This window comes from Salvia splendens, chromosome 13 (genome assembly GCF_004379255.2).
Source record: "Salvia splendens isolate huo1 chromosome 13, SspV2, whole genome shotgun sequence".
NCBI classification, from domain to species: domain Eukaryota; kingdom Viridiplantae; phylum Streptophyta; class Magnoliopsida; order Lamiales; family Lamiaceae; genus Salvia; species Salvia splendens.
Window position 1 is genome coordinate 30,210,108 of NC_056044.1, and position 16,160 is coordinate 30,226,267.

The window sequence follows — 16,160 nt, forward strand, 5'->3', positions numbered from 1 at the left end:
TTCTGCAAAGTAGGCATTCCTCTCATCTGATGGGCATCTGATCGTCTTCACAAAGACGGGCCACCTAGGATATATCCCATCCGCCAAGTAGTAGCCCATATCATACCGGTTGCCGCTGGCGACAAAACTAATGGCCGGACCAACGCCCTGGCACTGCTCGTTGAAAAGGGGCGACGAGTTGAGGACGTTGAGGTCGTTGTTCGACCCGGCTATCCCAAAATACGCATGCCAAATCCATAGCCGGTAGTCAGCTACGGCCTCGAGGATCATCGTGTGATTCTTTCCCTTGTAGCCGGTCGTGTAGAACCCCTTCCAGACAGCGGGACAGTTCTTCCACTCCCAATGCATACAATCTATGCTGCCTAACATACCCGGGAATAGGGATGTCAATGCAGCCCGCAACCCGTGGGCTGACCCGAATAACCCGCCAAATTTATAGGGTTAGGGTTTAAAATTTCTAGCCCGATAAAATTACAACCCGATTAGCCCGCACCCGATTAACCCGCAACCCGTTAGGGTCAGACCCGAAAACCCGATGGGTTGGCCCGAAAACCCGATAAAATTTCTATTATTCTATTTGTTTGACTCCTAATTGGACAATTTCATTGATTATTTTTATAATATAGATAACTAAAAAAATAACATTCAATTTTATATTAAACATATAAATTATATATTAAATTTTTATTAATATAATAATAAATAAATAAATTAGAAACTTCTAATTCATTAATAAATATTTAAATTTGTAAAACATGTTTTAAAACATGCTTTAAAATATTTAAATTTATGTTTTATTTTACACAAATCTCAAATATTAGTATTTGATCATGTTTGTGTTTGAGTTTAAGTATATATCTCAAATTTATCATAATTAAATATTTATATTTTATAAATATAACTAATTTTCGTCATTATTTATTGAATTGATCCCATGTTAATTTTATAGGTAGCAACCCGATTAACCCGCTGGGCCAGCCCGAAACCCGAGCGTTTAGGGTTAGGGTTGAACTTTTATAACCCGAAAAAATCTCAACCCGATTAGCCCGCACCCGATTGACCCGCAACCCGAGTAGGGTTGGCCCGAAACCCGGTGGGCCGGCCCGATTGACATCCCTACCCGGGAACCCATGCTTCTCCCCGTGCATCTGCATTAGATCCTGACAGTCTTCGAGGGTAGGGCTTCGAAGGTACTAATCACGGAAAATTTCAATCACGCCCTAACAGAAATACTTCATACATTCAAGGGCAGTCGTCTCACCGATGTAGAGGTACTCGTCCCACATGTCTGCCACGCCTCCGTAGGCCAACTGCCTGATTGCCGCAGTGCACTTTTGAATAGGTGTGTAACCGGGTCTGCCAGCAGCATCATGCCTGAAGCGGAAATACAGATATCGATGCTCCAATGCGTTAACAATACGCATAAACATGGTTCTGCTCATCCTAAAACGGCGCCTGAAAAGGTTGCCGTTGAACCGCGGCTCCTGTGCAACGTAGTCTTCGTATAGGCGCTGATGTGCAGCTACGTGATCACGATCAATCACTGTTCGGCGGTGGACAACTGGTCGTGGTCTAGGTCGAGGTACCGCCGGCTGCAAGGCCCTCTGCATCAGCCGATCAATCTCACGGTTCGTATAGGCCTCTAACGCTTCGTTCATTCGACGTTCGTACTCCTCAGCATCCCCACCACTACCACCACTACTACCACCAGCGTTGCTCATTTCCCGATGTTGATCTTGTACAGAAATTAAGATAGAGAGAGTATTCGTTAAAACAAGTGGTGCGAATGAAAATGACGTGCAAATCGCGTATATATAGTATTTCGAAAATAAAACAAAAAAAATTCCGCTCGCCGGGCGCTCGCGGATCGGGAGGTTGCAATAGCGCCGAGCCGATCGGTGAGCGCATCGACGAGCGCCCGGGAATCGGCGTGCACTCGCCAAAATTCTCGCCGATTTGGCGTTCGCCGATTGCAATAGTTCGGCGAGCGGACCGGCGAGCGCCAAAAATCGGCGAGCCGGTGCGCTCGCCGCTATTGTGGATGCTATTAAATCCCTAGGTGAAATCAGAGGCGGCGCCTCCTCTTCTCCTCCTCCGGCGGAAATCTTCGCCGAAGTCCGCCCCGATACCGAGCTTGATATCGCGACTGCAGGGTAGCCTCCCTAGTTTCTCAATGAAAACAAATTGGGGAATCTTAATTGAAGAAGAGCAGCGGCGGCTTCTTCACTCCCATCCATTTCTCGGCGAATTCGCCGCTCCTCTGTGTAGCCGGAGCGTCGCCGGCTCCGCCTCCTTTCTCAATTTTCACACATCTTTTCCCATTCCCCAAATCTGGAAGTGTACAGCAGCTTCTTCCTCCGACGAGTTCATGCCGCCATCGCCCCTCCGTCATCTCCGGCGAATCAACGCCCGCCGTGACCCTTTCTCCTCCGCGAAGTAAATGGTGGAAAGGAGGCGTCGCCTCTCTCCCACGGCGTTGCCCTTGGTGAGCAGTAGTCCCCGGCGGCCGCCTCGCGTTGTTGCTCCAGCGGCGCCCCCGCTCCAGCCGGGTCTCCCGAGCTCCGTCGTTGCTCGTCCGTCGCCGGACAGCTCCACATACTAAAGCTAAGCCCCTTTCCCCCTTCCCTTTAATTAACCCTAAATTTTCGGAGTCCTCGATTGATGATTGATTCGAAACTTGGGTGTTCTTTTCTTCACTGGAAGAGTTTGTTATTGTTTGTGAATTCTTGGTTCAAACTCAGTGGTGTTGGAGATTGACTATGTTGTTCTAAAGCTGTGATCTTGGAGTAGAGAACTTGTTTAATTGTTTTAGCTACTGGATTCCATTGTTGCTTGGCTAACCATGCTTCACAAATTCCTACTGATTGTTGAGGCTAGTTCTAAGTTCTCTAAGTTCTTGTTCTTGTTCTTGGCTACTCTTGAGTTTGCCTAACGTGATGCGAGGGAAAAGTGGTGATACCTTGTTCGGAAATCCTTCTCGGTTGCTGCGGCTGTTCCTATCTCGCTGCCTCCCCTTCCTTCCTCGCTGCTCCTTTGTTCCTTGAACCTTTGGGAGTCGAAGAGTGGGAGGAAGAGGGAGGTGGTGTGTGGTATTTATAGCTGAGTTCTTGGCATCTTGTGCCTGCAAATCTTGGGGGCAAAGGCTCCTATTTTGGGGCTGCCAGGTTGGATTTCTTTCAAGTTTGCTAGTATGCTTCCTGCCTATTTTGGTGAAATTCTTGACATTCTAAAGGGGCTGATCTCATGGTCATTTGTGGGTGTAGTGTTCCCTGCAGGAGTTCTCCTCTAATGGTCTATGACTAGGCTCACTTTCCTTTGGCTCTTTATCTTCATCCCCTTTCTGGGAAGATTTGGGCGATCATGCTCCTTCTTGACATACTTACTATTTTGATGAGTCTCCAAGACTACTTTTTGTTCTGAAAATATGCTAACCCCCTTTTGGTGTTAAACTTTTACAGGTACACTTGTTGTACCACATGATGCTTTGTGGGGTTCAAATCGAGAAGGATGGAGGAAGAGAAGAAGGATTTCATTCCATTTTCTTGATTTAGTTGCTCCAATAGGCTAGTATCCAAGGACTTAGCATTAGAATCTTTTAAGTGGAAATGTTGTATTCCACCAATGTTGTACCACATGATGTAAGCACATAGTGTACTCCTGTTCCATCTATCTCTCCAAGATTTGAAATTCCTCTTCATAAAGTATTGTACCAATTTATTCTCTTTTCCTTTGCATGAATAATTCCTTATTTCTTGTCTTCCAAGATCGAGCACTTAAAATTTCAAAAGTCGGGATTGCAACGGAAATTCTACGATTACACGTCTTTTAAATGAAAATTAATTAAGCTAATAAATCTGATTTATCTCGAAAGAAAGGAACAAAATTCCGGGGTGTCACAAAAAACAATTGCCTTGCTAGGCTAACTGGCAAGGCTTTAATCGGGTTAGATCTTTATATAAATATATGTGATTTTAGAGTTGTAATAACAGGGGTGTGTTATATTGTTAACTCCCTCTTAAATTGCTAATTACAACTAAATGATAAACATTAGATCACTAAATCAAGTTACAAGATCATTCATCCACGATATGATACACAAAAAATGTCAAATAAGGTATTAATGTCAATTAACAAAAATTAGTCATAACCAACTTTTAAAAAATATCCCAAAACAACTATCTCATTTTATACTCCCTCCGTCCCGGGCTACTCGCTCATTTCCTTTTCGGCTCGGAGATTAAGGAATGAGTGTATAGGAATGTAAAAAATGACGGCTGTAGGTGAAATTTTTTACTAAAAATGGAAAGAGTGCAAGTAACTTGGGACGCCCAAAAAGGAAATAAGTGCGAGTAGTGCGGGACGGAGGGAGTATTATTTTTTTACACAAAATATATCAAATTAAAGATAATTTTATAAGGATTCTAACGAGATCTCACTTGCATATGTTCTGATGTCAAAATTTGATTATTATTTTTTTGAATTTTCGTATTTTTATGTATAAGATAAATGTAAATATAGGTATCAAAATATGTCGATATAATATATATACAATGTCAATGCAAAATTGTGTTGACATATTCAAGGAATCACGTTGATATTTTTTATATACTATATTGACATTTTATCAAAATCCTAAATTTGGTCATTCTTCTAATCTATTTAAATTTAAATAATAATAAAAGGAAATTACACGTGACAATTTATAGACCACTAGATCTCTGAAAATTCTATGGACTTAAATTAGTTGTAGTTAGCAATTAAGAGATGAGTTAGCAATTAATCACACCCCTGTAATAACCTATGCAAATAAAAAATACTAGTACTAACTAGCGACAAACAAAAAATGATTGTTGTGTTTAGCGGAGAGGGGGTGTGATAAACATTATCACTAAGCATAGAGTTAATTCAAGATTTACATTGTGATGACTCAAACTCCGAACTACCTCCTTATTGGTTCTTATGATTTTTGAGTTGGGATAACATATATAAACAAAATATATTGACTAAAAGAAACAAAAAATGATTGTCTTGTTAGGCCAACTAATATGGCTTTGACCAGGCTAGAAACACAACAGCCCGTATTCCTTCCACTGCTGAGAGCGGGGAGGTAGTCGCTGCTCTGTGAAACCAGCCTGACGCGGTGCCCTCCACTATAGGAGCCCTATGATATCGCATAGTGATATGTGCCCTCTGACGAGCAGTGAAATAGAGGCTGAACCCGTTGGCTCGCCTGTGTCTTTGCCTCAACCGTTGCCACACCTCATCGCCAACTTCAACTACCACATTATGTCTACATTGATTCTTTATTTTTTTGTATAATCTAGCATAATTTTCATGTATCTGAGTCAAAACATAATTATAAACTTCATTCCTAGTTTCTTTGTTCTTTCCCAAAAACAAAAGAAAGAAAAGAGTAGAATATACTGCATTAAACAGAAAGAAAAAAGTAGAAAGGTCTATGATTTTAGAGTTGTGATAACATACAAAAAAAATATATATATATAATTGTTGTGTTTAGCTAGAGGGGTCTAAAGAAACACAATCATCTAACGGAATATGAGAATTGTGATAGTTGTTTTGTTATCACGTGTTAGAATATTAAGAACCAAGTTATCCATTACCCACGTTGCTAAATTGCATGATTAGAAACACTCCTAGTTGGTGTACTGTAATTTTTATATTTTGGTGAGTTTATCCCACATTGAATATACAAAGGAAGGAAGTGGGAAAGAATGAGTATAAGGTCATGGGCCAGTATTTGGAAAACTCATACCTTTCTCGGCCTTTTGGCTAAGATCAAGTGTAGTATCTGTTCTTATCAGTTTAATATCTGATATGTGGATCATTGGTCCACACGATATTAAATTTATTTTTTGAGGGGAAGACCTATTAAAGTAGCTTGCTACTTGGGTCTTTAAGTGTTGCCTTTGTGTTGCACTATTGCATTGGCCGGGCGCATCCCACCAATTTTAGTTTAATCATTTGTTTGAAAAAAAATTCTTGTATCTATGTTAGAAACAAATATATTCGAGATATATTTTGCCTGCATATATTTCATGTAAGCTGCCACAGTTCTAGCCTTTTACCTCTATGTAGAAATTTGTTTTTGGAAAAAACATTTCTGTATTGTTAGGCATTAAATTCTTGGCTCCTGTGGCTATCTTTTGAACATTATTTCTTTCCAAATTGTTCAGTGTATTAAAAAGAGTTAGATGTTAAAGTTATTGCACCTATATATCCAGCAGTTTAATATGATCAATATTTAAGATAGAAATTGTTGTATTATTGGATGGTGCATATTGAAGAAATTTTTTAATAAATAGTAGTAGTACATATATTTGAATTTAGAATTTTTATCCCTCCCTATAGAAGAAAAAAAATTTAATAAGTATATATCTCAAGTAAAAAAAATAATTCCCTCAAAAAGATTATGTGATAATTTGGGTCAGATTTGTTGAGAGGGTGTTGGGGTCAAATTGAGCCCCAAACAATAAAATATAAACAAAAGTCGCACGGGAGTAAGTTTTGTGCCTACATATTTATAAGCACTGAACTCGTATAATCTATTTTATCATGAAATCATTTAATTTAAATATCTATATTGAGGATTGTATTCAATGTATTGATTAATAGTATATCAAAACTAATTATTGGTGTGCCAATGATTATATAATAAGCGAATTACTTAAATGCTCATGATGATTAAAATCCTCTTCCTATTAGAAGCAGAAACATCCTCTCTATCAATTAACATATGCTTCATCATCAATTTAATTAATTAAATCTGTCCAAGCAGTTCGAACTAGTTGTTTTCGTTGCCCAAAAAGGTTTGCCAACTTTCTTCTGTTTTCACAGTTCAAAACTTCCAACTTTTAATTCGAAAACTTTGTTTTGTTGCAATTTTAAAGTAATTTCAATAGTACTATGATTTATTACTTGTTTGTATATACTCATACCCATATTTTATTCATGTATTAATGAAATAGTATCTCCAATTAAGGGGGACTTTTTGGTCTATTAATAACATGTCTTGAAGTCGAATTCATGAATGAAGGATCACTAAATTATAAAAACTTGTGATTTTTTATTGATGATAACCCAAAAACAGTGAGTAGAAAAAGAAATGACTGTCTTTGCTGAAAGCAAGAGGTAGTAGCCGCTACAATTTTCATAATCATTGTTTCGATATTTAATTTTAATCTATAGCCACGCTTAAAAATATTGAGAAAACTATAGAATCTTCTTTCCAATTAATTGGAAATAAAATATTTCTCGTAGTAGTATAAAATTTCACAAAGTAGACCTCAGATTGCTGCTGATCACATCAACAGAATTCAGACGGTAATTCCAGATATATTGATATTTTTAATCGCCTCGATTCCAAACACAACAAATTTTAATTCTTCCAATTAATAAAATCTCATAAAAGAAAATCAGAAAATGTAATCGCACAAAACGGTCATGATCATCCACAGGTTCCTATCAGGATGCGAAAGAGTTCGATATTGGTTCGATCATGACATCGCCGGTGATACGAACCCCTCTACTTCAGTCCAGCAGACACAGGCAGGGATACAGATGATGAAGACTGCAGGGATGAAGCTCTCACTGCCCCAACATTGGAGGTTTCCTCTCGGCGCATAAGAAGACCCCCAGCCCGTTTCAAAGATTATGTTGATTGTTAGTTTCTTAGTTATTTTGGTTATTTCATATAATGTAATAGTGTAAGGAGTCGAGCATAATTATAAGCTCTATCTCAGGTTTTCTTTGTGGTTCTTTCCCGAGAGATAGGATGTCGAACCGCCCTAGGGTCCTAGATATAAAAAGGAGAACTTGTCAACGTATCCGGAAATGAATGATAAGTTTACTCCAAATTTGTTGTCTTCTCTCTTTTAAATCAATTACATATCAGCCGCTTGCCGGAGCAGATCTCCGCACGCAGATTGTACTCGCTCGTCGAGCCTTCCTATCGTCGATTGAGTTGCTGATACGATCAACATCGTATCATCTGGTGCTTTCATTGACGTTCTCATGGCCACATATCCGAACAACATCCCCATTCCTAATCAAGAACATGCTGAGCGATCGTCGTCTGCAGACCTCCGACAAGACCACGAAGGTCCAACTTTGGCAATTCCCAGCCTGGGAGGAGTTCCGCCCGTTCAGTTGGATTGGATTATATCCACGATTGCCAAATTGGAATCTCGCTTGACTGCCACTGATAGCCGGCTAGCTGATCATAGGAACCTACCGCGTTTGGATCATGACCCGCCTTATGCTTTGCCTATTCCGGCGATTCGCGGCACTCCACCGCCCCCACAACCGTCCCAGACGGCAGTTTATACACATATTCCACTACCCCAACCGTTTCAGAACGCCCTCAACCAACCAAATTTCCACTTTCCAGAGGTTATTCCTAATAACCGCCAGCCACAACCGCCTATGCCTCAACAACCGCCATCTTCTTCCATGATTCCACCTTGGTTTGCAACTGATCCAGGAGATCCCTCTCGTTCTAATATGGGGAATTTTCAGCAATCTCAGTATTTACCTCAGCAACACAATATGTACTTGCCCATGGATCGTCAGATTTATTCTCCTTCACCCGGTCCTCGACCGACATGTTGTTGGTACCCATCGAACGATCGCCAATTTCGCGGTCATCCTCCTCATGATCAACATCGAGGTGTTCGTTCGGATCCACCTCGTTTTGATGGGTCAGATGCGGCTAATTGGATTTTTAAAATCCAATACTACTTTGATCACATGATGATGCCCGATTCCAATCGCCTACACTATGTGGTGCATTTATTTGACCCACCGGCGCCGGAATGGATTAAGCATTACTGTTCCAACAACGATTATGTAACTTGGCAAGATTTCTTAAATGAGGTTCGGTATAGATTTGATCCAGACTGTTACGAGAGTTATATCGGGTTGATTGCAAAGTTATGCCAGATGGGTTCTGTCTCGGATTATCAGTTGGAGTTCGAACGACTGCAAAATAAACTCTCCGGGGTTCCAGATCATATACTCTTACCGATTTATATAGCCGGTCTCAAGCAGCCACTCCAGCGTGAGGTCAAATTGCATCGCCCTAACTCTCTAGCAGCGGCTTTCACCTTAGCCAAGGAATTATCGGCTTGTCGATCTGACCAGCTGACGACTGCATCTTCAACTAGACACCCCTGGTTATCTCGTGACACCAGGAATCCGTATAACCGCTCCTTCGTCCCTCCTAATTCAGCGCCATCCTCAAATCAGTCGGTTCGTCCATCAGGTGGACGTTTTCGTGGGAGTGAGCTAGCCAAATTGCCGGTCGTACGTTTATCTTCTTCTGAGAAATCCGAACTATCACGTCGGGGCTTATGTTGGTATTGTGAGGAAAAATGGGCCTCCGGTCATGTTTGCAAACAAATTTTTTTGGCATACATGGAAGACGATCCGGATGACACAGAGGAGACCGGACCAGACAATGATTTGCCTGAGCTCAATGTTATTACTGTTGATTTGTCCCACTTAAATACGGTGGCGGGCGTGTATCATCCAAATCGATTCATATGCAGGGTACAATTTACAGTACAGAGGTCACTATCCTTGTTGACACTGGTAGTTCACATGACTTCCTACACCCATGTGTTGCCGAGAAGCTAAGTCTTTCTCTGACTAATATTTCACCATTTCATGTTTATGTTGGTAATGGTGAATCTCTAACTTGCTCTCATGTCTGCAAGCAGACGGAGATCGATCTCCAGGGCAATAGCTTTCACATTGATTTGCATATTTTGCCTTTCCATGGACCGGACATTAGTTTGGGCATGAAGTGGTTGGAATCTTTGGGTCGTGTTACTCATGATTATTTGGCACGAACAATGGAATTTTTCGGAGATGATACATTGGTGGTGCTGCAGGGTCTCTCTACACCGCCTCGGCCTATTTCACAAAATGCTTTGACTACTCTGATGACTATTGGTGAGGAGCTGGACTTATTTGAAATTTTTGAGTATCCAGTAGAGTCAGCTACAAATTCTTCACAACCACAACAGGAATTTCCATCAGATTTGCCTCCTACAATTCGTCAGATTTTGTCGGCATTCAGCGTTGTTTTTCAGCTTCCGGTTGGTATGCATCCTCCTCGGCATTTTGATCATCGAATTCATTTATTTCCTGATTCTAAACCCATCAATGTTAGACCATACCGGTATCCATATTTTCAAAAACAGGAGATTGAGAAACAAGTTTCAGCAATGCTTGAACAAGGAATTATTCAACCAAGTCAAAGTCTCTTCTCATCGCCGGTCTTATTGGTTCGCAAAAAGGATGGCTCTTTTTGATTTTGCATCGATTATCGAGCATTGAATCGAGCAACAGTTCCGGACCACTTTCCTATTCCCACGGCAGATGAATTATTTGATGAATTGGGTGCAGCAAAGTTTTTTACAAAATTAGACTTGCGATCAGGAAACCATCAGATTCGAATGCACAGTGAAGATATTTTCAAGACTGCTTTTCGAACTCATGATGGTCATTTCGAGTTTCTTGTTATGCCTTTCGGCTTGACGAATGCTCCCTCGACTTTTCAGGCGGCTATGAATTCAATTTTTAGACCATTGCTCCGTAAATCAGTTATTGTATTTTTTGATGATATTCTGGTTTACAGTCCTACTTTGGAAACTAATTGTACCCACTTGGAGCAAGTTCTATCAACTCTGGCGGCTAATATTTTCTTTGTGAAGCTATCTAAGTGTATTTTCTGCAGTTCCACAGTGGATTACTTAGGTCACCTGATCACAGATGGGCGTCTTAAAGCTGATCCTGCAAAGATTGAAGCAATGGTGGCATGGCAGACACCTACCACAGTTAAACAATTGTGTGGATTCTTGGGTTTGACGGGCTACTACCGTCGTTTCGTGGCTCATTATGCCATAATTGCAGCCCCTCTCACTGACTTGCTCAAAAAGGATTCGTTCGTTTGGTCTCTCAGGCAAATGACAGTTTTGAAGCTCTTAAGTCTGCGATGACATCAGCCCCAGTCCTTCATCTGCCGAATTTTGAGCGAACATTTTATATAGAAGCCGACGCTTCAGATTTTGGTATTGGTGCGGTCTTGTTGCAAGATGGCCATCCTTTGTCTTATTTCAGCAAGAAGTTGGGTCCACGGCGTCGTATTGCATCCACTTATCACAAAGAACTCTATGCAATTGTCGAAGCGGTTCAAAAGTGGAGACAATATTTATTGGGTCGTGAGTTTGTTATTCGCAGTGATCAAAAGAGTCTTAAGGATCTGCTGCAACAAGTTATCCAAACGCCGGATCAACATCTTTATGTGCGGAAGTTAATGGGCTACAAATTTCAGATAGAGTATAAGACTGGTACTTCGAATCGGGTTGCTGATGCCCTCTCGCGTCGGGATCCAGACGCTGAACCGACCACTGCCTTGCTGACTCTGGCAGCACAACCTGTGCCTGATCTGCTTTCTACCTTGCGAACAGAAACTGCATCTTCGGTTTACCTCACAGATATTCGAACTGCTGTTGAGAATGGGTACTGCTCCTTCTCACCTATCTTACTCTGATGGCTTACTACATTATAAACATAGAGTTTACGTTGATCCTGCTTCACCTAGTCGCGCTCGGTTGCTGTTTGAACATCACAGTACCCCTGCCGCTGGCCATCCCGGGGTAGACCGTACATTTCGCCGCCTTTCGAGGGGTTCTTTTGGCCTAAAATGCGCAAGGAAGTTTGACAGTTTGTTGATTCGTGTGTTGACTGTCAAACGATAAAGTATTCTACTCAACGTCCTGCAGGCTTGCTCCAACCTCTGCCTATTCCATCACAGGTTTGGGATGACGTTTCCATGGACTTTATCACGGGTCTGCCACCATCCAGAGGATACACAGTTATAATGGTTGTTGTCGACCAACTATCCAAGTATGCACACTTCGCTGCATTACCGATGAAATTTGATGCCTTGAGGGTAGCCCGACTATTTATTGAAACAGTGGTTAAACATCACGGTTTCCCTAAAACTCTTGTGTCGGATAGGGATCCCATTTTTCTAAGTGCGACGTGGGAACATATGCTCCGTTTAAGTGGTACTAAGTTGCATTTTGCGATCGCGTATCATCCTTGAGCAATATTTGCGTGCTTTCGTTGCGGATAAGCCTTCAAGATGGACGAATTTCCTGCCTTGGGCGGAACTTGCACTCAATTGCTTTCATCATTCGGGCCTCGGCACTTCTCCGTTCCATGCTCTATATGGCAGAGAGCCACCCTTATTGGTCGCCACACCTCCTTCTCATACTACTCCCCCGGCAGTAGCAGATCTTATCCGCCAAAGAGGTGCATTACTGGTTAAATTGAGATCGAATTTACAGAGGGCTCAACAACAGATGCGAGACACAGCAAACAAGCACCGCCGGGATGTTCAATTTTCAATTGGCGACTTGGTTCTTCTCAAACTTCAACAATATCGTCAACACTCCATAGCCCAACCACAGTCTGCAAAATTGGCTTGCCGTTTCTACGGCCCTTTTACGATCACTGAGCGTATAGGACCCGTCGCCTATCGCTTAGCATTACCGAAGGAATGTCGTGTGCACGATGTCTTTCATGTTAGTCTTTTGCGACCTTTTATTGCAGGATCTGTCATGCCCCCTGAAGTTCCACTCCCAGAGGAATTCTTCATGTCTCGACCAGTTGCTGAGCCGCTTAGCTTACTGGAACGTCGTGTGGTAATGCAAGACGGCAAACCGGTGGAACAAGGTCTGTTCCAGTGGTCTGATTCAAGTGACAGCTCTCCAACTTGGAACCTCTCAACTCCTTCGCCCGTCGTTTTCCTTCTATTGTCCTTGGAGACAAGGACACTTCTATCAGGGGAAGATGGTACGAACCCCTCTACTTCAGTCCAGCAGACACAGGCAGGGATACAAATGATGAAGACTGCAGGGATGAAGCTCTCACTGCCCCAACATTGGAGGTTTCGTCTCGGCGCATAAGAAGACCCCAACCCATTTCAAAGATTATGTTTTTTTTTTATTTTAAAGATTATGTTGATTGTTAGTTTCTTAGTTATTTTGGTTATTTCATATAATGTAATAGTGTAAGGAGTCGAGCATAATTATAAGCTCTATCTCGGGTTTTCTTAGTGGTTCTTTCCCGAGAGATAGGAGGTCGAACCGCCCTAGGGTCCTAGATATAAAAAGGAGAACTTGTCAACGTATCCGGAAATGAATGATAAGTTTACTCCAAATTTGCTGTCTTCTCTCTTTTAAATCAATTACATATCAGCTGCTTGCCAGAGCAGATCTCCGCACGCAGATTGTACTCGCTCGTTGATGGGGTACGTACTAAACAAGCCCAATAGCAGTGACGGCCTATCAGCCCAAAGCCCAAGGAAGAGTATCAGTTCGGCATTACCAAAGAGTTCGGCCCCAGCCTACAGCTCGGTAAAAGCCGACCAATCAAGCTCTACTCTCAGATCGGCAAAAGCTGCTCGGCAATAGTTCAGCAGTTCGGTCTCAGTATTCGACCGAACTGGGAGATAGTGGACTCATGCAGAACCTCCACGACCTCCACTACACGATCTATTTAGTGGTGTCAACTCATGCAGGATCTCATGCAGGATAGCGGACCAAACAAAGAGATAGTGGACCCATGCAGGATCTCATGACCTCCACGACATCCACAACCTAGTTAGTGGTGATGTAAGCCACGACCTAGTTAGTGGTGATGCAAGCCACGATCTTAGTTCAATGTATAAATAGAACTTAGATCAGATAGACTAAAAAAGGGAAGAAGCTCTCTAAACATCAAATATCATATAGCAAGTCTGTATTTGTAAGCTGTAAACCAGATCAAGCAATACAATCTTGCCCTCCTTTCTTCCCGTGGACGTAGATTTACCTCAGTAAATCGAACCACATAATTCCTTGTGTCGTGATCTATATATTTTTTACCCGCATTTACTACCATCAAAAATTCGCCCAACCATCACTGGCGCCGTCTGTGGGAAACAGAGAACCAAATTTGTGATAAAGCGAACTTTTGACCCTTTTTCCACCCCCAAAAAAAAAAAAAAAAAATGCATACCAGATCACGTAACACCCATAATACCGTTCGTGATAACCATGAGGAAGCTAGTCCAGCCCACAGGTCTGGAAAACAGCCTCGGGAGAAATCTACTTCCAGTTCTCACGGAGAAGGAACAAGCCGCTCAAAGACTCATCGCACCGAGTCTTCCCAGCAGCCCGATTTGAACGAGGCTGTCAAGTTGTTTTTGGCCGAGAAGCAGGAAGAGTTCTTAATTTTCCTGCAAAAGGGCCAAAAGCCGGAGACGAAAACGGTGGATTCTCCCTCCTCATCCAGACATGAAAGTCACTACCGCAGTAGTGCCGTGTCTTCCAGGAAAAAGAATCCTCAACCCCGACATGTTCCTGTTCCTCCTCGGTACCGGAATCACAGGAGAACTCCATCTCCTCCATACCGAAGAGATGTCGGGTTCGCCATGTACGGAGCATTGAAGACTCCGTTTTCGGACGATATCACCCGAACTCCCTTGCCACAGAACTACCGAACTCCGTCGATGACTTATGACGGGTTAGTGAATCCTCATGACTTCCTGGGACGCTATCAGTATAACATGGCGAACCAGGGTCTCAATGAGGTCCATATGTGCAAGCTGTTTCCCGAGCTGCTTATCGGGAACGCAAGAAGGTGGTTCGATAGCCTCCCCCAAGGCAGCATTAGATCTTACCGAGATCTAATGGATGCTTTCCACAGGAGGTTCTTTCAGAAAGCGGAAGCCCGAATCACTTCGGCTCAGCTGCTTTCTATACGTCAAGGTCGCGACGAAAAGATCAGCGACTTTATGACGAGATTCCACAAGGAATGCCTACAAGTAGATGATCTCAATGATCTACTTGTCATTTCGGCATTCCAAAATGGAATCCTGCCCGGAGCTCTCTACAGAAAGCTCGTGGAATGCAGTCCGCAAACAGCTCAAGAGATGTGGGACATTGCGGACCAGTTCTCCTGTGCCGATGAGGCAGACCGTCGCAAACGGTCTTTAGACAGCTCATCCCGAGGAGACAGGAGGAAGCCCGATCATAGCGATCAGGGACATCCTCGCCGAACTCCTTTTGGCGATCAGGGACATCCTCGCCGAACTCCTTTTGAAAGGATTCAAAGGATTCCGGTGCAAGACCGATTGGGGCCACGTCTCAATCCTGAGAAGTCGCCCGCTCAGTTCGTACCATTGAACAAGTCGAGAGCGGAAATTTTCGAACTGCATTCCGATATGTTCGAAAAACCAAAGCGGATGACGAAATCGGCCGCGCGTCGACCTCAGGATCAATATTGCTCCTTCCATCAAGACCACGGTCACGATACCGAGGAGTGCCGACATTTGGCTGCAGGTATTGATGCTCTTGTGAAAGCAGGGACGTTAAAAAAATACCAAAGCAAGCAGCCGAAAAAGAACAAAAAGCAGAGAGGTGCAAACTGCGCTCCTCAGGATCTGAAAAAGCAACAGGACCCCGAAGACGATGACGAGCTGCAATATGATGGAGTAATCCTGACTATTGATGCTCTCCCTGCCGGGAAGACTAAATCGTCCCTGAAGTCAGAGCGCAGAGGCTTCAATCGAGAGGAGCCAACGCATAAAAGGCTGAAGCAGGACGAAGTGATTACATTTTCAGATGCAGATCCCGTCCCGGCCATCTCTCCTCATCAAGACGCTATTGTCATCCAAGCCGGAGTGGCAAACAAACTGATCCACAGAGTGTTTGTGGATACCGGAGCGTCAGTCAGCATTCTTTTTAAAGAATGTTTCGATAAACTAGAAGTGGATCCAGCTCGGCTCAGTCCGGCTCCACTTCCTCTGAAAAGTTTCGCCCAGGAGGACACCCGCCCTGAAGGTATTATCAGCCTTCCGATCACGGTGGGAAAAGCGCCTACAAGCTCCAGTACGATGATCGAGTTCTTTGTGGTAAAAGCTCGGTCCCCGTACAACATCATCTTGGGAAGAGACTGGCTCAACGCAGTTCGGGCCGTTTGCTCTACTTATCACCTCACCATCAAGATTCCCACTAAAGGTGGGATAGCGGTCATGCGAGGTGATCAAAAGAGAGCAAAAGAGTGTCTGCAGATTGCGCTTAAAA

General features: G+C 42.9%; 1 protein-coding gene, 1 long non-coding RNA gene and 1 other non-coding gene across 3 annotated transcripts; all 3 read left to right on the top strand.

Moving 5' to 3' along the window:
- The first annotated feature begins 1,730 nt into the window (after positions 1-1,730).
- LOC121760936 lies at positions 1,731-3,713 on the top strand. The gene is made up of 2 exons (XR_006041883.1): positions 1,731-3,164; positions 3,264-3,713. It is a non-coding gene; the product is annotated as an uncharacterized LOC121760936 (long non-coding RNA).
- A 2,056-nt stretch (positions 3,714-5,769) lies between these two features.
- Positions 5,770-5,964, top strand: LOC121763141. The gene has a single exon (XR_006042384.1). It is a non-coding gene; the product is annotated as a U2 spliceosomal RNA (small nuclear RNA).
- A 2,067-nt stretch (positions 5,965-8,031) lies between these two features.
- On the top strand, positions 8,032-11,021 carry LOC121760857. The gene is made up of 4 exons (XM_042156459.1): positions 8,032-9,609; positions 9,738-10,118; positions 10,224-10,281; positions 10,372-11,021. Exons 1-4 carry the CDS (start codon positions 8,032-8,034, stop codon positions 11,019-11,021), a joined length of 2,667 nt encoding a protein of 888 aa, XP_042012393.1.
- Positions 11,022-16,160: the final 5,139 nt, after the last annotated feature.